The sequence below is a fragment of the Melanaphis sacchari genome, unplaced genomic scaffold (genome assembly GCF_002803265.2).
Source record: "Melanaphis sacchari strain LSU unplaced genomic scaffold, SCAv2.0 Contig41_pilon_pilon, whole genome shotgun sequence".
Classification (NCBI taxonomy): Eukaryota; Metazoa; Arthropoda; class Insecta; order Hemiptera; family Aphididae; genus Melanaphis; species Melanaphis sacchari.
Window position 1 is genome coordinate 1,334,297 of NW_020271269.1, and position 24,730 is coordinate 1,359,026.

The 24,730-nt window shown below is 25.2% G+C and overlaps 1 protein-coding gene across 1 annotated transcript in view; it reads left to right on the forward strand.

Moving 5' to 3' along the window:
- Positions 1-8,065: 8,065 nt before the first annotated feature.
- LOC112597436 (neuronal PAS domain-containing protein 4A) overlaps positions 8,066-24,730 on the forward strand; it is a 131,486-nt gene continuing 114,821 nt past the window's right edge. Inside the window, exon 1 of the mRNA XM_025343481.1 lies at positions 8,066-8,462. Coding sequence (XP_025199266.1) covers positions 8,452-8,462 — 11 coding nt within the window. The 5' untranslated portion in view covers positions 8,066-8,451. The remainder of the gene's footprint in view (positions 8,463-24,730) is intronic.

Below are 24,730 nucleotides of genomic sequence, written 5' to 3' on the forward strand. Positions count from 1 at the left end.
GTAGTTTCAGTACTGTAATAATAATGCGTTTTCGAATTCACGAAACAATTAATTCTCTTGGCAAATATTCCATTACGGCGAAAAAATTGTAATTCGGTCGATGGGATTTAGATAATATACCTTTACACAATAATAATAATTGGAATAGTAATATAGAAATGCGTATACAGACTGCCGAAAAGATGTTCGGCGAAAGTGCGCGCGCACCACTCTTTATCTTAATAAAGAAAAAATCGGTTTTGGAGCGAAAAGGTTCGTCACCGCGAAAAAAAAAGGTTGGCAATCTTGGATTGACTCTCATATTTTCCGGACCGCACATACGACAGACATTTTGGTTTTTTTTTTTAGTTTTCGTCTATATAGTATAAAAGCGTAATTTAAACAGCCGCGGTTAGTGCTCACGTTTAATTTTACGCATTATCGATAGATGTTATTATAACATAATGTTTAATATTATCGAATTGGACACAATAATTATTTATCTGCCGGTGACGTGTTCGGTAATTTATATCTTGAGCAAAAAGTTATAGTGCGTTACCTAATAATATTAGCGTTTTAATTTGTCATCAGTGTAAAATAATAATTGTTTCTGTGTTTAGAAAAAAAATTAATCAATTTTTAACGGTATAAAAATCATATTATTACATAAAGGAATGCATCATATAAAAACATTATTTTTTAAACTTCAAATATCATATTTTATTGTTCATGATAGAAATACTTAAGGTACGAAAACAAATCATGCTCAGTAAGTAAGTTATGCCATCATATTGGAGCATATAATATTTTGTCAGACATTTTTATTTTATTTTTTTATATGTTAGATATATAATTTAAAAAAAAAAAATGTATAATTAAACTTTTGTCAATTTTAATCAAAATTTATCAATCATATATATTATAATTTTAAAACGGCGTTTAGTAGCGATAACACAACGCGCACACCGGAGTATACCGGTAGAGCAGCTACTGATTTATTTTATCGTTCCAAATAACTTACCCAAATAATAGCAACGCCAAAATATGCAACCAATCATTTCTAAAACTGTCGTTTTAATTTTTATGTTCTGATCTTAGTTATAAAATAGCATACTCAATACACAAAATTGAATCAATTTAAACAAAAAATGTACATAATATGTAGGTATACTAAGACACAAATGATAAAGTTTAAAATAATATATATGTAATTTATACTTACAACTAAATATTTAAATATTTACTGGTTAATTTAATTTAAAACACTTTTTAATGAAATTGAAATATATCTTATATACCTACAATAACAATAAAAAAAAATGATTGATATTTTTGGAAATTAGTTTTTTTTCTCCATGATATAAAGTACCTATATGAAAATAAAGGTTTCAATTTTTGGATCATGAGCCTAAAATAACGATACAAATATCCTATTATAACATAATTTAATGTAATAAAATATTATAATTAGAAATAATGATGCATTGCTTTTTGTAATCCTTCGATATACAAGTAATCTATTTAGTTTTTGTTTTCTGCTTTTATTTTTATCGTTTAATATGTAAAATAAATTTATTTTAAATCATCTTTGTGCTAAAACATAAATCATGATAACTGTTACACGTCGACTTACATTTATCCGAAAACAATTAAAGTGAATATGCCTGATCAAAAGCGTTAAATTTATCAACTGAATTAGCATTGAGAAAAGATTTATACACTGCAGTCAATGGAATTTAAGGTAAATAAAGCCATTTTACTTTTGTTTTTTTTTGACACTTTAAGTGGGACGATGATGCAATCATGACAATATTTATTGTGAGGGTTGGGTATTTAGAGCATATATCTCTTATTTGTAGTTACACTATAGGTAATCCATTTGCGTACTATTGATTTAATTTTAATAAAGTACATTGCTGCACGGGGAAAAGTAAATAATGAACATAATGAAGTTTTTCTTCTCATCGTGATGTAAAAAATTAATAAGAAATAAATAAGAGAACTACCATTTTTGTTGTTGTTTTTGTCGTTTATTATTAATTGTTACTATGAGATATATATATTTTTAAATTAATCCACTGTAGTTTACAACAATCAATTGGATGTAATTATAGATAATAAATTATAATAACTATGTTAATGGTATTGTGATCAAATTTTAAATTTAATTCCACTATTTTCATATTTGGATTTTTCTAAGATCGATAAATAATGTGTTAATATTACTATAGGGTAAATTAGTAGTTATTACAATAATAATACTAATGACTATTATAATATATATACATATACTTATTATTATTATTATAAGTAGGTAACTATCCACAACCAAAGACTATTACGATTTATAAAAAAATATTTATAATATACAAATATACAAAAATTATATTATAAAAACTTATACAGTAATTAATTTTACAATTTATTAATAAACTTTGAAGTGACGATGGAGTCGATTATTGAATTTGTTGCAACTTGGAGATTATTTAGTAATATGAAAATAATATGCTCTGAAAGATGAATTCTTAGTATAAACTATTATTTATTAATTGTTGTGGTAACTAAAAAATAAAAAAGCCAAATATAGTTCCAGTTGCTTTTAGCTTCTCTCCCCACAGTTGCGCTTTAACCATCTAACTATTTTCGCACTCATCCGCATATATTATAGTCATCACGTATTAGTCTATACGCGTTTTGTTCGGTTTACCGTTATGTGGAGTTCACGTTTTTATTTTATATTATTATTATCGTCTTTTATGATTTTGCCACTCATATTGTTATATATGCGTATGTTCTTTTGTGTTGTGTATGTATGTGTGTACAAGAAATTTTCGGTGAAATAATGGAACGATGTCTTTCTTGAGAATGTGTTTTGATAAATGATGACGCGCACAGTTTCCAAGTCGTTGCGCGTCGCTGCCCTCATTGGCGCTCGTCCTCCTCGCTCTTCTCTGTTTGGAATTACAACGGCAAAAAAAAAAAATACGACCCTAAAAGAGGCTTTGTCGATTGATATTATGCGGATGAGATTTAATCTGTTTTTAACGAGTTCAACGTACTAAATCATAACTGACTAAATAAATACATGTACGAAAAAAACTTTATTCGGTCAATTTAAAGCTTTAAGCAATTGAATCTACAATATGCATGACATGAAATAACAATTAAATAATATGGAGTATTATTCTTTAATTTTTGAAAAATTACGATAGTTATCACAAAAAAAAAAAAAAATAAGCAATAATAATACCACCTATATTTTTAACAAAATCGTAAACATATTTTTGTGAATAGTAATTATTATAGTTACTCCAATCAGAATTATCTTTTAGTGATTTATTATTATTGACGTTATTAATATTAGTTAAAAGACTAAACTAGTATCGTATTTTTATTTCCATAAAAAGTTAATTAATGGTAAAATAATCGATCGCAATTTATGAATATTTCTATGAAGATTTACAATAAAATTAAAAGTTAGCATGGTGTATGTATAGTGTCGCACTACAGTCTATATTATACAATTAATAGTGTTATAATATTCTGCTAGTTATAATCAGTATATGTTTTAAATACTGACTACGTATATTTTGTCATAATAATTTCCTGACATACAAGAAATTGTTACTGATTATTTTTCTTAAATCTTAAGATACGCCGGTTACTAATTATATTCACAATTTGCTTCATACTGATTTGAACAGAACAATATTTTTTTGCGTCTATCTTAACTAAAAAGCATTTAATTCTATGTTTTGAGCTCTTGAATATTTATTAAAAAAATTAATATAAAATCGTATTCAACTAATAAAGATCATCAGTAATTATTGATTTACTAGTCGAAAGTATACTGTTTATAAGTTGTCATATTTAGTTATAACAAGTAAAAGATAAAAGATTTAATCTTAAAAATCTTGTGAACCATGATTATTCATATAAATTATAGTTTATTAATTGTTTGTACGCACGTGTTTGTCGTTTAGATACTAAATTTTGTATTTTGTGCGTAATATTTATATTAAAGATTTTGAATAATGATCTAAGTTCAAAATGAATAATGCTAAATTATAATAATTTGTTAAACAATTTTCCATTGACATTTTTAAAATTAATGATAAAATATCTTTTTTGTATTATTCGTAATATATATATATATATATATATATTTAATATTTAATAGAATTTAAAATATTTTATTATTGAATATTCTATATATTCTAATAATAATATTTATTTTTTTAAATTTTTTATTTCTTATAGATCCCAGCTTTAAAAATTACTAAAAAATAAGCATTGGATAATTATTTTGAACTTTTTTTAGGTATTTGTTATATGCACATATTCAATTTTTATACTACACATTTATTGTGATTATACACATGTAGTTATAAATATTTCATTGTATATTGGATTTTTTGCTATTCTATGATTGTATTTATTAATATGACAAATTCAAATCAAAATATTTAATTGTCTGTTCATAATTTAATTAAACCATTTAAACCAGTATAATAATATGCAAATTGTACATTTTTTTATATATTATATTAAACACGTCATTGTTGTTGGTTTTTTTGTGACGCAATACGAAATGCAAATCATTTGTATAACTAACGAGCCTATTCGTTGTCTTATCTATGTTCGCCGATCAAAATATAAATCCGTCACATTGTCGGATGCGCGTATAGACAAACGTCGTTTTAATGCAAAACCACCGCATAACGGTAGCAGCAGCAACGTGCGCGCGGAGTTTGCCGTATCAGCGAATGGCAATAGTTCATGGTTGAATTACAAAACACCGTGTTCTTATAGTATTTAATTGACCTCGAAATCTTATATACGTGAATCATCATTTGCAGAACATATGCAATTCTCTAAACTCTAAAGAAATAAATACGAATTTGATATATCGATAATTATATTTTCAATTGACATAATAATATACGATATTGTGTTTTTTTATTTTCATTTTTTATGTATACTACTAGCAACTAGTAAATACTATTAAAGCTCAAAAAATATTAAAAAATACATTACATAACAACATAACTTGTGAAAGGTTGCAATTATAGGTATTAATATTAAAAATTAGATATATTGAAAATTAAATAAATGAAAGATTATTATAATTTATAAGAGATAACATTGTCGATAATTACAGGTATACAAATATTAAACAATAATAGACTGAGAAGGAATAATGCATTAAAGAATAAAAGAATTTTGAATGAAAGATTGGAAGAAAATTAGTGAATTAGATATTTTAATTATTTAAAAGTCTTTTAAAATGGTAAAAGTAAACTAATTTTTATTGGATCCAGTTAAGATAGCAAAATAGATATAAAATCATTTTTAACACATTAACGTACCTATACATTTTTAATTTTAACTTTATTTTTCACTTTAAGATTGATTTATAGTATCGTTGTTATCAATCGATGTTAGAGTGTTTGTTGTTTCATGTTTGTGACTAGATATTGAAATGGATAGGTATAGTTCTATATACTTCTTTTTTTTTCACCTGGTGACAAAGATATCGAATATATCAATAAATGTAATTTTAATATATTATTCCGAGTTTTATTCCCCGATTTTAGATAAAACATAAACATTATTATTTCACCTGAAATATCTCTAGGATGTTTCAATACAGCTAACGAGTATAAAACATGCATATGATACGGCCGTAGACATAGATATTTAGGTATATGATAGTATTATACTATATTTGTGAGTATTTATTTTTTGATATGTCGTTGAATCATTTACGATGTTTGTAATTTTGTAAATAATTTTATTGTAATACATAACATTATAATATCAGTGTAAATTATGTAGAATATTATTTGCATTTAGAGTAACTTATATGTTAATTACTTCCCTGCCGTAATGTAAGAATTCCCATGGAATGCGTTAAAATCTAATAATATTAAATTTAATGATGATTTTAGTTAATGTGATTTTTTTTTCTTTTATTAAATCTATCAAAACATTGTTTTCTAAAAAAAATATATCATAAAAAAAACATAATTTTTTTAGTATTTAATAATTCTACTGTTAGCTATTGAAAAATCAGGGCAAAATCACCTTGTGGTTTGTATAAACATAAATATAAAACAAACAAGACAACGATAAAAATACTATTATAATATATTATAGGTACTCGTATTTACTTTGAGTAATAATAATAATTATTATTCTATAATAAAAAAAGACATTATCTTAGAAAAATTAACACCACCCTGATTTCATAATAAATATTAAATAGACAACAAAATATTCAATAAAAGCTATCGCGTTGGTTAATCATAGTTGTTTAAATGCTTCTCACACATAATAATGCACCTACGTTTTGATCATATTTGAAATTATCAAAATAATTATTCTTCAATAATTAAAATCAGAACAAGATCTTATTTTAAAAATTTACATTAAACGAGTACAATATCTTTAAAAAATTTAATATTTTAATAATAATTTAATGTAAAATAAATAAATTAATAATTATTAATTTAGTTTGATAAAAATAAAAATGTAATAATAATGCTAACATAAAACTAATTACTGTTATTTTTTGATACATCATATCACAAAAATATTTTGGTTGACTTAAATGTTCTTTCAATAATAATATTGATTACTAGTTAGGTGTTTTAAAAGTTATAATGACGTAATACTAATAATATGTAATATTAAAAGCGAATATATATTATTAAAATATAAATTGAACTCTTTATCACAAAAAGAAAGTCATTAATTCGTAAATGATCCTGAAAGTAGAAATTATTATTTTATTATATTCTAAATTTTTAAGTTTTTTGTCATAACGTATTTATTAATCTGTTAATTAGCTTATATTTATCTATTTACTATAGTAAGCATAAAGTATAACATTCAAAGTTATTCCAGTATACATAATAAAAACAGGTTACATTATAAAGTTCAAATTTTGTAGTAAATCTTTTTAGACTTATAGGAAAAATTCAAAGGCGGCACTTCTCGAATAATAATACTTCAAAAATAATGGGCACTAGGTATAAGTTACTTAAGATATAAGTTTACAATAGATATGTTATTTTTACTTCATATTTGCAGTTATTAACACTACACTTATTATTTAATATTTCAAGCATATACATATAGTATCAAAAAGTAAAGCAGTCGTCTTTCGTATCTATGAAGTATAAACTTACCGGTTGGTAGTATTTTATCACCGTTATTAAACGTAGTATAACGTATTAAGTATTAAGTATAAAATGAAAAAAAATTTATAATATTTCAATTAAATCATATAATATTCATTTTAAATCGTAAAACTTATAAGTATCTACCAAAGTCTATACGTATAGTAGTAGTAGTACTAGTAGTTGTCTATAGTATAACTAAAAAAAATACTTAGGTAATTATGTTTGATATCACAATTTTTCTAAAAAAAGTATGTATATAATATACACATGTTTTGTAAGTGTACTATCTAACTCGTACCGTGTATTTATATTTAGAAATAAACATAGATCATACTGATTATTGTCCATATTATGTATTATTTATTTGTTGATACTAAAATGGTTGGATTAATTATTATTATTAACATATATAATTAAAATAATTTGATAACTATAGTTATATTAAAAGTAAGGCAAAAATAATATACGGTATATTTTATATGATATTTTTTAAGCATAAATTATTATAATATAATAATGATTTTGTTTAAACAATCGAAACCCGCACGTGATCATAATATATCTATTTATATTTTATGTTACCTAAACGACTAAACCTGAATATTATTCTTATTATTGTCTTGCGTGCTTGCCAATACATCATAATATACCATATACCTACGTGATAATATTATTTATAATATAATATTGTACGGTGGCGGAGTAGCACGTGGCAAGACGGCGGCGGGAACACGTGACGGTACTCGGCGGCGCATACCAATAACTGGGCGGTCCGCGAACCATCAACCAATGATGTTTCGGACCGGTTACCTGGCAAACATACTGGGGCGGGGGTACGGCCGTCGATGTGCTTGTGCGGGTGGACATGAAGAAGACAGCCTCAGTCTCTAACGCGCGAACGGACCGGTTCGCGTGCGGTCGCACATGATGTTATTATACGTAAACGTTCACGCATGAATGTCTCGGAGTTAATTATTTTAAACATTTTTCCACGCCACTCGTTGTATTATTGTTATTATAATTCGGTGTCTATTTTATTTATAATATTTTGTTCTCGTTATTTTTGTTCGTATTTTTCGTGTGCATCGACTTCCGACCGGAAATGTGAAACGCACATAACTAAACGCGAACGGTGCGCGATTCGGACGTCGATGTCGTCGTCGTCATTGTACATAATTTACTAATTATTTTACACGGCGAGTACTGAAACGGTTTAGTTTTTCTTTCTAATTGTTTAGTTTTGACTCAAGCCATCAAGCTGGATTTCCAGGCTAATTCTTCTAACATGTTCACCAGGTAATTTTGTTTAATTATATGTTCCTTTGGCATTAAATTCATTAAACAATTTCATTTCTCCTGCACTGTGTTATGTTGAGTCTAAAAATATATTATTGCACAAGTAAAATAGAACTAGGATATTTTTGTTTCATACGATATGAATTTAATACATAGTTTCATAAATTTCCATATAATTAAAAAAAATATAGTGTTTTTATAATATTTAACAAACGTCGTATTAATCATTATATAATATTATATACAAATAACATCTATGTCAATGTCTATATAAATATTATATTATATAATTGAAGCTCTATATTTTGTAATTATAGGTAGGTTTATCTATTTATATGTACTTTAAATATTTTTTATTGGATAAAAATATTTGGTAAGATAAAAAATAAATATAATACAATTATATTCGTTCGCTATTATTAGAGCTCAGGACTAAAATCATTTGCTTATTTTTATGGATTGATTTAAAATGTGGCAGAATGGTATGGAAGTGTACCTATGTCATGTTACAACACATTCAATTATGAAATTTGAAAGTGCTTTTTTTGCTTTTTTTCAGCGATTTTTCAAAAAGATACTTATTTTTATTTTTTCTGATTATTTTTTTTTTTTTTTTTTTTATTGTTTATGATAGAATAAACAATAAGGCAAAATGTCTCGAAAGTGAAGTTTGATTTTTTTATAATATAAAGATTTTTTTTTGTTTTGCTTTTTAGTTAGAAACTTTTCCTAATTATTTTGTTTTGATATTTTTTGTAATCTTTAATTATATTATTTTTATCTCAGTTTCTGTATAGTATCTACTTTATCGCGTAAAAATAAAATTTTTGCTTAAATTTAAGTTTCTTAAATACTTATTTGATTGCTTATAAAATATTATAATGATGGTTTTAAGCGTTATTTTTAAATTCTTATTTAATGATTTTAAGGGCTATAAATCTCGAGTCTTGGACAATGTAAAAATAATAAAAATATATTTATAAACAAAGTGATAATTATTTAATTTTTTAAATAATGTAATTCTGTATTATATATGACATAATAGGTGTATAGTTTAATTATTTGAATTTTTGATTATTATTATAAAATAATACAGTTAACACAAATTATAAACCATCAGCTTATTCTCGTCATGTAGGCTTTATTAGCACCGTTAAAATGGTACTCGAGAGTCCATACTTCTTTGCCACTAACGTTATAACACTGTGTTATGAATTATGATAAAACTAACTAAAATAATTATTCTGATAAAACTTACCAAAAAATGTTATATACATATGTTTAATTAAATTTATTTTAAATAAAAATATAAATGCAAATTATATATATATATTAATATACTTGTAATCTACATATTATATTGCACTTCAAGTGTTAAATATACCTATGATTAATTTAATTTGAAGATATTTAGTGAGTTTAAAAACCAAAACGAATATTATACTCATTTCTATAAATTAAATATATAAGAAATTTTACATACTGATAAATGTATACTTGATAATCTTTAGTTAATGTCTACATAGCAAAAAATAAGTAATTGTTTTTAAATTATAACTAGATGGTATAAATTGCTTTGACCTTTGAAACTCGTTCACTTAATTATTAAGCATTCAATCAGTTTTACACTTAAATTTATAAATTGGGTAATTGACGTTGTTTTAATAATTATGTATTTGATACCTTCCACTTAAGTTTAGTATATTTTTTGTAATAAAAACTATAATTATTCGTATGTAAGTTTACTAAATAGTATGTGTACTATCATAATAATGATACTTATTATTGAAAAAAAAAAGTCAAAAGAAAGGTTAGGTTAGGTATAAAAGATAAATATTGCCAAATATTGATTCAATAAACTTATGTTTTATTTTGCACATATGTAAAATTAAATAAATTAAAATACGTTTAAACATTAAAGTTAAAATTTTTTTATGAATAATATTATGTTGTCTAGTAACTAGTTACTACTTACATTATTTGCTATTAAATTGATAACCGGCAAGTTTTAATAGCTGTGGTTGCTGAAATAATAAATTATCATTGGCCAAAATTAATAGACTTTCACAATTATATACATACTTACTCATTAAAAATACAATTTTAAATTGGAATACTTAAAATAGAAAAATAAATTTTAAAAGCGATATAATAAAATATGTATAAGAAATGTTGTCAAAAGGTGTTAAAAAAGTGAAGTTACCGCTTTAAAAAGAAACCATAAAAATATTATTAATGGCTGACCCAAATACTATATTTCAGTTTTTAAAATCTTTAAAACTAGTAATTGATGAACATGATTATGAAAGACATTTAAGAAAAAAAAATCAAAATTTTTGCCCTTTACATCATAATTATTGATAAAATGATTCAAGTTAAATGTATTATTAGTAGGTATACATAGTTGTTTGTTCATACACTATTTAGCATAAAGCAACATATTAATTATAGAATTTATTAGTGAAACTAAATGTATATAGTATAGTTTTATATTCCTCAGAAACTGATTGTTGCACTAAAAAATATCTAGGGAAAAAAGTAGTATTAATAAATAAACAGAAACATAAAATTAATGATATGAAACACAAGGTTAGATTATTTTAGTATCTTGTGACGCATTTAAAAAATAAAATCACAATTTACTTAGCTATTAATTATAATAAAAATTAAGAATTAAATATTTATTTATATTGACCATATGAGTTCATTAATAAGTGTGAAAGATAGGTGGATAAAATATTTACAATCACAATTAAATCGGCACTTTCTGAACGTATTTCAAATTAATTGTTGTAGCGTATTTAATTTTTTTTTCTACAACCATAATTATTAATGTTAAATCTACATAAATTGAAATCTAATTTTCAACCACATCTTTGTAACCCTATAATCTAAAATAATCATTTAATGTATAACTCTATCAATGAAAACAACTGCAAAATAAACAGTTCTGAACATAACAAACCAAACAAGCATATCTTACACGGAAATACAGTAAATAAAGTAATACCATTTATAATCAATAATGAAATTTATAAAGAACTTATGAAGATTGTAGATAAAAATGTTCCTGAAAGAAAATGTAAAATAATGCCTTATGCTAGAATAGCAAAGAACGAGGCAAAGAATTTTTAAAAAAAATTAAAATGAAAAGTTGCTAATGATAAAGAAAATTGTAATAATTTGATATTAAGAATTCAAAAGACTTTAAAAACTTTAAGATAGAATTTTTAAAGAGAGATTTTTCATTCATTAATGAATCTTACAATAATGATAGTCTCGATGGTTAAAATTATTAATTTTTAGATATTTTACTAAGACTTTCTTATGGTTTCATTAAATTATACTTATTTTATTCTGATTTCAAAAATAATTTTTAATCTTTCAATTGATAAAAATATGGTATGAGGTGTAATCATTAACTAGTCTATGTTAAACATAATCAGAGATTTTACCAATATTTACGGCAATTATTGTAAATTGTGGTTTCCAATAAATACCAAGTTAGGTTCAAATAAAGACAACCCACTGTACTTAATTACATTATTTTATTGATATAATTATGGTGTTAAATCTAATGCACGTTATCAATATTAAATAATGTGTGACACATTTATAAGAAAATTAAATTTAAATAAAACATTTAAATACTATAGTATGAATTGATTAAGGCGATTAAGAAAAAATATGTATAAATGTAGTATAAAAAATATGTAGGTACTTCTTATACGACCGTCAAAGTCTCTGTCACTGCAGATATCAGAGACTCACGCGTATATTATATTTCGTCTTAGTAGACGTTGGAAATATAATTGATATTCATACATAAATCACCCTAATGCTAAATGGACGTTTTTAATTTTCCTAAACACCTGTAAGTTACTTCTTACAGAAAAGCCATAATTAAAAAATGTTAAATTGTTTAATATTATTTATTTAAATCAAACAACTATATAAAAAAATTGTATTTAATTTTTTTTTTTTTTTTGATAGTCTTAATACAGTATACAAATCAGAAGGTACAAAATTATCGACAATATGTCAATTTTATTCACCGATCACTAATTAATGTAAAGAACGCAGAATGCGTCGATCGTTTTTGATCGATTTCAGCTGTATGTTGTACATAATATAATATTATTATGACATATGTAAATATATAATATATATGGCGTGTGCGTGTCTGTACAAGTTCGACGCCAAGGGCACGAGCGACGGTTAACAATCCTGTTTTTGTCCGGTTGTCGTTTAATTATAATCACAGTGTGTTATGGCCGTTTGAGTCTAACCACTATTACTTATATTATTTGTTATAAGAAGTAACACACATCGAGTAAATACCTAGTACGTAATAAAAGATTTTCATATGTCGATATTGACATTCGCAACAATATGAGTTTACCCTTCAGGATTCTTCTGAAAGAAGCACAAAAATCGCAATTGAAAAAAAACTGATTAATCATAATACATAATTATTATTAACTGATATTATTTGATACTTACTAGTTGCTAGGTAGATGTTAGTAGGTAAAATATTCGATTTACCCATTCAAATTAAATCAAATTTATAATATTAATACATTTTAAAACTTTTATTTTATTTATTTTTTTTTTTTTTAAATAACATAGATTTTTAATTAAATTTAAATTTAAAACTATATTGTTTCATTTTTAGTTGTAGCTGTGGTATAATAATGTAAACGCTTTAAAATTAAATGCACTACGAACTATTCATCAATTAAATGTGTAACTTAAAAACTAAAAATTAAATATTACAGTTACAGCAGGTTATGTTTTGTAATTTTTATCTTGTATTTTATATAGGTTTTTGTGGGTGTATATTATTTCAATAATTTATTAGCTAAGATATTTCTCATTTCAATTTATATTTTTTATTACTGTTGCTTTTATTAAACTTTTAATAATCTGAATATCTGATAATGTAATAATTATTTACGAACATTGGTTTTTTCTTCTGTTTAATCTATACTTCGTCATGGTCGGTAGATTCTTACTACACTACCTTTTCGAGTGTTTCAACAATACATTATATGTTGTTTAATCAAAGACCAATGGATAATGAGTGTGAATGGCATTATCGAACGATTGCGAAAATCGTATTTATTTGAATTAGAACAATTGTTGCAGTTGTGTATAGTTTAGAAATAAAGGTATAAAAAGTTGACTAAGATATAAATATGCGATTATACAAATAATAAAAATCACATAATCACAAAATCACATAATCACAAAATCACATAAAATGTACGAATTATTATAAAAACATTTTTTATTTTTTTAAGATTCTCAATCGAAGTAAAATATTATTTAATGAACTTATTAATTTGAACAAGATGTAATAGAATCGTAAAACAATATATAATACTTTACTGTTTACAAAAAAATCTTACATAGTTTAAAAACTTTTAGTAATTTTACAACTTTAAAATCTAATTTTCAATTGTGGTTTTTAATTTATTTAGTAACTACATTAAATTTAAAAAAACCTCGGAACTAGTATATTTTCACGCACTATTTTATTTTAAAATAGAAAATCTTTACATTTCTAATTTTTTTAACTATAATTAACAATAATCTAATTTTCGTACAAACAATTTACCTTTAATTAAAATAATGTCTGCATAATAATATACAGTATACTTAATTGGATAAGTTTGGAGATTTGTATTTTTTTTTTACAGCCTCAATAATAATTATAGTTATTAATACATATATTTTCACTAATTTCCAAATCTACGAAATTAAAATTAAAATGTGTAAAGATAGGATAATTAATTATAAGATTATGTTTTTTAAATTTATATTTAAAACAGTAATAAGTAAATAATTATTAAATTCTATAATTTATAATAATTTAATTTATAGTATAATGCATGATAATAATTAATAACTATACTTGTTATAGTCCTAGACACACTATTGCTTCGAATTTATGACCGTAATTTACACGAACGTTAGACACAACAAAAATGTTTTAAATATTGAGTTACGGCATTTCAACTATAGCGAACCGTGGTCTAAATCTTGCATGAATGTTGTCATGTACCAATTTGTCCCAAATGTTATGTGAAAGAAAGTTCAAATATACATAAACATACGTGCACGTGAATATATATGTGTATATATTATATTATAATCGGTTAGTAAAAAAACAGCATTCCATTTTTGTCACCAAACAAATCGAGTTCGTGCAGTCAGTGAGGTCTCCCGAATACAATATGTACGTTAGAACGCGATGATAGGTGGTCGTAGTGCGCGCGCGTTGCGGTCTTTTTGACACAGACCGAACACATGTCGTTGTTGACGTCGGCGTAGGAGATCGCGAGACCCCCGTAACTAAAGTGTCCGTGTCCCATATGCCTTGATAAAAAATGAGCCCCATAAATAATTGAAAAAATATATTAAAGAAAATGCGTGTAGACATATTATAATACAACATATAATACTCACGAGCACACACATTGCACTCACTCTTACAGTACAGGAAGGAAAATAATGAGCGTTATTTTAAAATAACTGTGTATAATATATATACTATACTGTATACAATATTAATACACATAATATATAGGACACTTATGTCAAAATATACGTCGGGATTCCGAAAGACAAAAGGTGCATTGAAATGTTAATGAGAGACGCGACGTCTGATTATTCTCAACGTCCCGCGATGACGTATTATAAATCAGAACAAAAAATTCCTCTTCAAACATTTAATATAATATTATTTCACTCGTCACGTAGGTATAAAATATGTCTGATACGATATTATACGCGCAATATTATTATAATATTTTACAAAATGTATAAATACCCACGATGTATAATAAAAACCATGCCGACTTCTCACAAAAATATGACCAGCCGAACACATACCATGTGTATATACATACATGTATATTGTATATGTTATTATAGTATTATTATAATATTATGATTTTCTATTAAACAAACTGCGGTCGGACACGCGTCTTAATTGCGTGATGTAATGGGGTGATGCGAACAGACTTGTTGCAAGCCATGGGTGAATGTAGTGGGGAATTTATTGACCGGGTTATAATTAAATTTAAAAGTCATATTATACATGTACATAATATATAGGTAGACGTATGACGTCCGTGATACTCGGTATATAATAATGTAACTAATATTGTGTGGGGCGCGAGCAAAACGCGAACATTATCCAGAGCAATAAAAGTTGAACGTACATAATATAACATATAGATATGTATTGTATTAAAAAAAAAGTGTACGTCGTGTTTCAATATCTCTCACTGTAGAATAATAAAAACGCATAAAGAACGCGAGACATAGCATTTTTAACACGGAAACGTGGGGATTTGTTGTTTATTTTTTTTAATGCATTATTATATTAGTATTATTAAACGTAAAAATTCTTTTGGCGGTTGATCGTTATTGTTCGGACGTAGTGTTGTGCGGTGGTAGCGGGTTGAAAGACTCCAATGTATTGAAATAAAAATAAAATCGTATAAACAGAAAATCACTTTATAATACACAACGAATTTATATTATATTATTATTATGTTACATATATTGCTTGTCGCCATCCATTTTAGTTATCTTCTTTTTTGGCATACTCATAAACTATATATAAATATTAAATACATACTCTAAAACTGTATTAATCGTTCAAATGGTCTTGTAATTCGTGTGAACTGTGAACGCCATTGTGATACAAGATGAAACTTTGTTAGGTTATTAAAAAATATTGCGTCCAGGGCCGTAGTTAAATTGCTCGATTTTGATGAGAAACGCCCATTATATAGGTTGAGAATATCATAAGGGGAAAAAAACTAGATATGATAGCGCTTTTACTTTATTATTTTACTATCATTTATTTTTTTTTACCATAAACGTTCATATTTTAGTATACTGAAAAACAAAATTTCTCATATATTTACTATTTACTGTATACTAATATAATATGATATTCGTTATCTTTATCGGACTATTATTTGACATGCTAAATAACAATTTGTTTGCACTTTTAATACTTCTCGCATTTTTTTCTGTACATTTTTCCAATTTTATTATATTTATATATTATTCAGGCGAGTTGTAGGAAAAGTGGTTTTAAGGACGGTGCACCAAATATATAGATTTAAGTGCACATTTTTATTTTAAGTATATTATTTTGAATATCGATGGATTAAATAATATAAAATTTCACAATTTCTTTACTTGAATAATAAATTCTGCAATGTGTAATGAATGACTAATATAACGATACAGAATTTATTATCTCATTAAAATTGTAATAGTTTATAAATGGTATTGTGTTCAGGTTCTTTAAAGGAAATAAATATGCATGTAAGCATGTTGATAGGTTTTTATGTACGAATGGTACAATTAATATTATATTGTATTGTATGTTATACTCGACAATTCAACTAATTTTATTGCTTATACATAACTGCACGGATTAAAGTTGAAGTAAAATTTAGTATATTTTAATTATAACGCGAACACATTATTTTTCACATAAAATATATCGTACGAACGTTTCGAAAGTATATTAAGTGCAGTGTTACGTGATTTGACCAAATGATTTAAGTACAATAAACTGCATTCATATTTATTTCAAAGTATTTAACATACCAATACGCATTTTCTACTTTCTTCAAAATTTTATGACACATAATTCTTTATTTTAGTAATGAATAAATGATATAACCAGGTAATGCAAAGTTTTGTACGTATATGTAAATGTTTTTTTCATATTTACTATTTTCGCCTTTATAGCTTAAATATACGTTGTAAATTACATTTAACACTGGTAAAATAAGTAATAGGTAATCGTGAAATGTATACATAAACATTACTAGTTTTTATGATTGGTGACGATATATTTTATAATACCTACTACTTTCGCAATTACAAATTATTTTTATATAACACACGGTAATGGAAATACAAAATTAAATATATATTCATCAATTTCAATAACTGTTTGATATTCATATTTGCTTTCGATGTAACAAATATATATTATAGGCAGGAAGGTATTATTTGAATGCGATTTCAATACGATAATCATCCAAAAATCATATATGTACTGCAATTATAGGGTGATAGAAGGATACAAGAAAATTATTCTCAATTGGCTATTGTGCTCTATACGAACTAACAGAATAATAGTAGCTCTATATTTAAAACCCATAACAATAATAATTGTTATTCATTTTCGGTCGCCCAATTTTGACAGAACTATGCAGTACACTATTATAATAGTGATTACCGTATACTAATGAGTAATGACGTATACGTGCCGTATCTTCATCATCTGAATGTGGTACCTATACATCATGTAACCACATACCTACCTATTCGTAATAAATAATAAGTAATATCCAAAACTCATCGGATCTCTATAATATAGATATATAGTGGTAGTGTATACGCGTATTTATAGACACAATGCTGGTAAAGTACAATGAATATCAAAAAAATATTCAAAAATACTCATATTATTATGTGCTTCAGTGATGGAAAAATTAATTTTTCATAGTGGAATAAAATTGATTTTTTAACACGTACATTTTATGATAATTGAGAACATTATTTAAAGATAATACATTTATTTATCAATTTAAAACACAAACTAAAATGTTAAATAATAGGTTATTATTGTTCCTAAATTATTTGATAGTAAATAATTTTTTTTTTTTTTGCCAAACTAACCAATACTTCACTTAAGATATATTTATAACATCGCAATCAACAGCCATTAAAGCTAAGCCTCTATTTCAACTTTAGAATAACATATTAATTAGACAATTTATAAATGTTTAAGTTCTAAAAATCATTTTTAATACATAAAGAGTAAAGGGGGGAAAAATCAATATAAAAATATTGCAATATGAATTTTTCATGTTTGAATTATTAATAACTAGCTACTTTATTTATACAAATTTAATGTTAGCCTAAAACGCATTTAATAAGTACAGTAACTATTCATATTTCTAACGTACCTATTTCTTAAATAAGTTTTTAGCCTTTATAGGCAATTAAACATTCTTTCAGGCGTAATCGTTAGTACTCATTATATGGGTAAATACTGAGAACGTGTAAATAAAATTAATAATTTTTTTGAAAATGATTTATAAATATTTTTACTTTTGTGACTTTTTGTAGTTATTAAATATTTTCAATACAAGTGTACTTAATTTTTGATTATAAATATTACAAAATTATCGTAAAAAGCTTATTATTGTTTTTAATCAGAAAATATTGTTTTTATCAGATTATAAAAATATGTATTATAATCGCTTACATTATTTATTTATTTTTTTTATCAAAATAAAATAATATTTATATATTATAATAATTATTAAAGAAAATAAAGAATTATATATCCATGACCCACCTCATCAGTTTTCCTGTTTTTTTATTCATCTTATGCATGAGTAATTTATACTAATACAGCTTATAAGTTATTAGCTAAGAGTTTTATAAATATATGGACGAGACAGAGTGTCAGATTTCTTTAGGGACATTATAAAGAACATATTGTATAAGAACATTCTATGACACGAAAGCGTGAAATATGGGTCTCACACTAAATATATATCGTATGTTAGAAATCCCTTAGAGGACTTGTTTTTACTTTTAAATATTAAGGGAAATTAAAATAATATAACTTTATGATGGATAGTATATATGTACGACATGCGCAAACAATAGCGTTTCATTTACTTATACTATACAAGGTGATCCATTTAAGTGTCTACACTCTTTAATTCGGAAAATGTTTAACCTTTATAACAACATTATTTTTACTTTATTTTTTTTTTTACAATTTTTATTGTCATATTTTTTGAATTTTATTTTATAAAATAATACTGTACATTTTAAATTTCATAATTCGAAGCAAAATATTTGTAGTTGTTAATTATAACTAATTAATAATATACTTGTTCAAAATTCGATTTTTATTTATTGAAATATTCAGAAAAATATTATTTTCCTTTAAAATATGAAATTGAAAATTTATGCAGTAATTAAAAAAATTAAAAAAATTATAAGATGAACAAATTTAAAAAAAACATAATAGTTGTGTTGCAAAATTATATTTTACAAATACACAAAGAAAGGAAAAACATGTTTTTGAAGTATTAAATTGACCTTTAATGATCACTTTGTTTAATAAATAATATAAATATGGTTATGAAATATTATGATTGTTAATTTACATTGTACATGTATATTATTTTTGTCAAATCTTTGAAACTAACTGTACATAAAATATTATAATTAATAATTTATCTCAGAGGTGTTTTAATTGAATAAATACGTAAAGTAATAATTTCAAACATTATTATGTTTATACTTACGAGGTAGTGACGTATGTAGGATGTATGTAGTATAATATGTAGGTAGCATAAAGTATATCTTCTATATTTTTCCTGCAATCTTAATTTCTTACGTAAACTACAAACTGCATAATTATCGCATTAAAACTGGTTAATATTCTTATACTCATTATCTATTAAAACGATTATATTAGTTACTTTACGTTTGAATGTACATCAAAAAATAAAAAAAAATAAAACAAACACTTTTTGATATAAATAATTATAAAATAATAATATAATTTATCATACAATATTAAAATATATAAAAATATATATAAATATTAAAATAATAATATTAGATTAGTAGCAAAATGTACGTAAAAATAACTTAAAATTATTTCTTTATAATAAACCTACCAATAGTTATTATAATATTGCATAATATACATAATACATCATAATGGATAAAATGCAGTCTCAAAACAACTTTGAATAGTTTATTTTTGAAATTTGTGTTATTCAATTTCTTAGATCTTTATTATGTTTAAATATTAAACCGTTAATCTTTCAAACAATAAGATAAAGTTGTTCAGATCCACGTTCTTTATTTAAAAAATCTGTGTTATGTATCGATTTTTTATTCTTATAAGACTAAATTTGGTTATGTCAAACCCGTTTTGTAAAGCCATCTGAATTTTCACTGCGTAACGATAGAGTCGTTACCAGAGCACAATTAAAAAACGATTTAGACACCCGTTATATATTATATATATAAACATTAAATGTATTAAGATTTCGGACATCGTAGGCGGCTTTTCACACGGTAGAAACGCTTCTTTTTATCTCATAGACACACACACATAAATGCATACTTATTGTGTTTGTGTATGTGTATATTAAGATTATTTTTCCATTTGTAAAGAACCGAACTGATTATTTCGTCAGTCCGAAAGACGCGAAGGCACTCGACCGGCCGTCGCTGCAGTCGTCTCGCGGGATGACTAGGCCTCTTTGTGTTGGTGCCTTAAATGTTCTCTTCTCTTCTCCACCATTACCACTACTAGGCGATACTACTATATAGACTGTTAGGTGAAATCTCCCAAACGATTAAATCGTATTTTTTATCTATTTCTTTCTTTCTATCTATGTCTGTCTGTCTGTCTCTATGTATCTTTCTCTGTCTGCCTGTCTGTATATTTATTTCTCTATCTCTCTTACTCCGCCCGCATAACATAATAATAATATAAAAGCGCGATACACAATAAATACTTTTAAACGTCACTCTCGCGACCTGACGTTCGTCTTAATATAATAAAGACTGACAAAAAAAATTATATGCTATATACATATATTAAATACACAACCATCTGATATACGTTTAAAAAAAAAAAAAAAAACTAGTGGCAAACCAGTAGCCGATGGATGGCGTGCCGATTTGTGTGTGTGTGTGTGTTTTATATATATATATATTATATTTATTTTTGTTCACACGGCTCTTGCGGGGAGCGACCGTGTGGCCGATATGTGTAAATGTATATATATATATTAAATATAATATATAATGAAATCGCTGAGTACACACGCGATGTCCAAAAAACTTGTCGTCGCCGTGAGAATAGCCTAAGTCCAAAACCCATCAGTCACCATAACTCCTCTCCACCAAATTCCCCTCCCCCCAATAATTTCATGTTAGATTGAGGTTACTAAATTTATGTTTTTTCTGTATATTGTTAAATATTTTATTACATTCTTGAGGATAAATCAGGATTTGGCTCAATCAAATAATTACGTCATAATCGAACGATAGGTAATTATATTATAAGATTTTTATTACAACACGAATTGTTTATATAACATTTAAAAAATGTATAGGCATACTATACATTATCTGGTTTAAACTCTATGAAAATATATAAATCACTTTAATAGCAAATCTACATTAGCATCATTTTATTTTGATTTAACATTTCATATCTTTTGTCACTGACGGGCCTTCAAACAGCTCAAACTATAGTATCTATTTATCTACACTTTCAAGAAATAATTGTATTTAAAGCAGGGTTTTCAAACGTTATAATAACGTTATATTTGACAATAAGTGATTAAAATTTTTAAACGTAATTATAACGGAAAACGATAAACATAAATAATTATATAACACAAAATACAACATAACGATTAACAAAATATGATATATTATCAAACAAAACATAACGCAAAACGCTATATATAAAGTATATTATTAAAAAAATAAAATAAAAAAAATAATCTTAATTATTTAATTAATAAATTATAAAATATAATAAAAATTTTAATTCTGAATAACGATAAACGCAAAAGTTGAATAATGTTTTAATTCTGAATAACGATAAACGCAAAATTTGTATAACGTTTTAATTGTAAATAACGTATAACAATTTTTTTTTTCAAATGCAAGACCTGATTTAAAGACATTTTCTTTAAATCTATATAATTAGCTCGTACACAGCAATGGTAGCTTTGGTCCAAATCGTAAAAATAAAGTACATAATTCACGCGTACTGTGTAATATACACAATACGTTACTATAGTTGTGGTAACTCACGAACCATCTAGATTGCGCATGTGTGTATGTAGGAGCAATAGGTAAAGAAAAAAAAGAACGATCGAGTTATAAGAGAAACAGAATATGACTTACAGTACAATGATAAAAATCACCGTGAGAAACCGAAGAATAAGAAGAAGACTGCAGCGCATTTCATAAATAATAATAATTGGCCTAAATCCGATGTTCGTTACTCGGCGTGTATATGTAATGGGGGGAGATGTGTCGCTCGAGCTTTCTCTTTATAAATTTATAATACGTTCGTGCGTATTTTCGCGATCACCTGTGATATTAAGATGCTGCACATCTGCATTCAAACTTTATCTAATGCTTAACTTAATAGATGTACACACTACACATATAATTATTGCTGTTTATAGTTAACTAGATTTGTCAATAACTTGTTATCTTTTAGTTGGAAAAATTGCATAATGGTAACGTGACTCAAAAAAATAATAAAACTAACCTTGGATTCTAAGTTATATAGTTAGTTGAATAAAAGCTAATATCGGTTATTAGACAAAATGCAGAAGTTTGATAAATAATTCTTTCAATATTTTTATAACCACTCACGGCGATATAAAACAATACAATAGTATATTATTTATGCAATTTAATACAACCCGTATGGATATTTTTTCAAATATTTTATCCAAGTTGGACGTTTACTCAAATACAGCGCTGACTTCGTTTATGCGTGTACTTTTCAAAAGTAGGACGCCAACGATTTGCAAAATAAAAAATACATTTTTATTTTTTATATTATGTTAGGTTTATTTTCTCAATGATGACGATCTACAATAAATTATTATGTTTAAAGCTATTGGATGCAAAAACGCATTCGATGGATTATCGGGTTTTATGTATATATATAATATACTATTCTGTTTTCAAAACGTGCGTGTATGCATTATTACGTTATCATAGATGTTTAGTAAAAGTTACGACCAATGACGGAGTTCAAAGTACCCGTGTTCAACGCTCCACGCGTATACAATATTACTTATCAGTTATCGATTCTAATTCGTGGATTATATATTATTATCGTAGATGAATACAATATTTTGTAAAAATAAATAATATTAAAATACAACAATATCTCTTACTTCCACACTACGCGAGTAGCCAAGTAGTAGTTAAAAGTCGTAAGTTATATTTACCTGGTCAAGACTAACGTGACTTTTGATAGACATCTCTGCGATAGTGTCATGTAAATATGAGTATAAAAAGTTTTACACACAATGACGTGATTTATTTGAAAAAAAAAATAAAAAAACTATTCACGCGAGCGATAATTGTTGCGATTTCATGGTAACGCGTCCATATTATAATAATGTTGCGCGCGCGTTGAGTTTTACGATTCATATCATAAACGGGTTCATCGTGTGAAATTTCGGAACAACATTATTTTACATATAATATGCTGTTGCTGTATTAATATGAATCTCCAAAATCAAATATATTATTATTATTATTATTATGAACGTTTAATTTTTAATTTTTTTTTTTTTTTTTGTTACATCAAAAAGATAGGATTATAAGATATACACACATGTATTGTATACATAATACATAGGTATATTTATACAGTCCGCAGTTAAATAATTATTATTGACGAAAACATTGTATAGCTCTGCAGACGAGGGCGTAGTCTACTATTATAGGACGCGTCAAACGTATATTATATTTATATATATATATATAATATAAACTAATAATAATTGTAAAATAAAAAATAGTTTCGGCGTTTATAAACTTAGGTTCAATTAGTTACTGCATAAAGCTGGACGGGAACGGGGATAATTGGAATTAATGGATCCTGTTAAAAATGATTTAATCTGATATATATACCTAATACCTATATATATTAATCTGAGCGCGATGAATGTACAATTATCGTTATAATAATCAAACAGAATATAAAATGCATATAAATAGCTAATCGTTCTACAATAGGTAAATATACTAATATCGGTGTATCATATTATATTATTATTATTCTTAAATTCAAAGTTCGTCTAAAAAACGCCTAAACACATAAATATCTCTAATAAAGATTTATATATATACTCGTATATATATTTATTTTATACTTTTATTATGTATAGACCTATATTATATACAAACATAATATTACTATAAATTTACACATGTCGGTATACGTTTAATGCACATGATGACAAATTATTCTATGTGTATAAACATTGTATACAATATACATATTACATAATGTATAGGTACACTTAAATGTGCGTATCTCGCAAAACGCAGAGAAATCAAAGTTTGAGCGGCATATAGATATAATAAAAAAGCAATATGAGAATCTTATAAAAAAAATCTTGTTCATA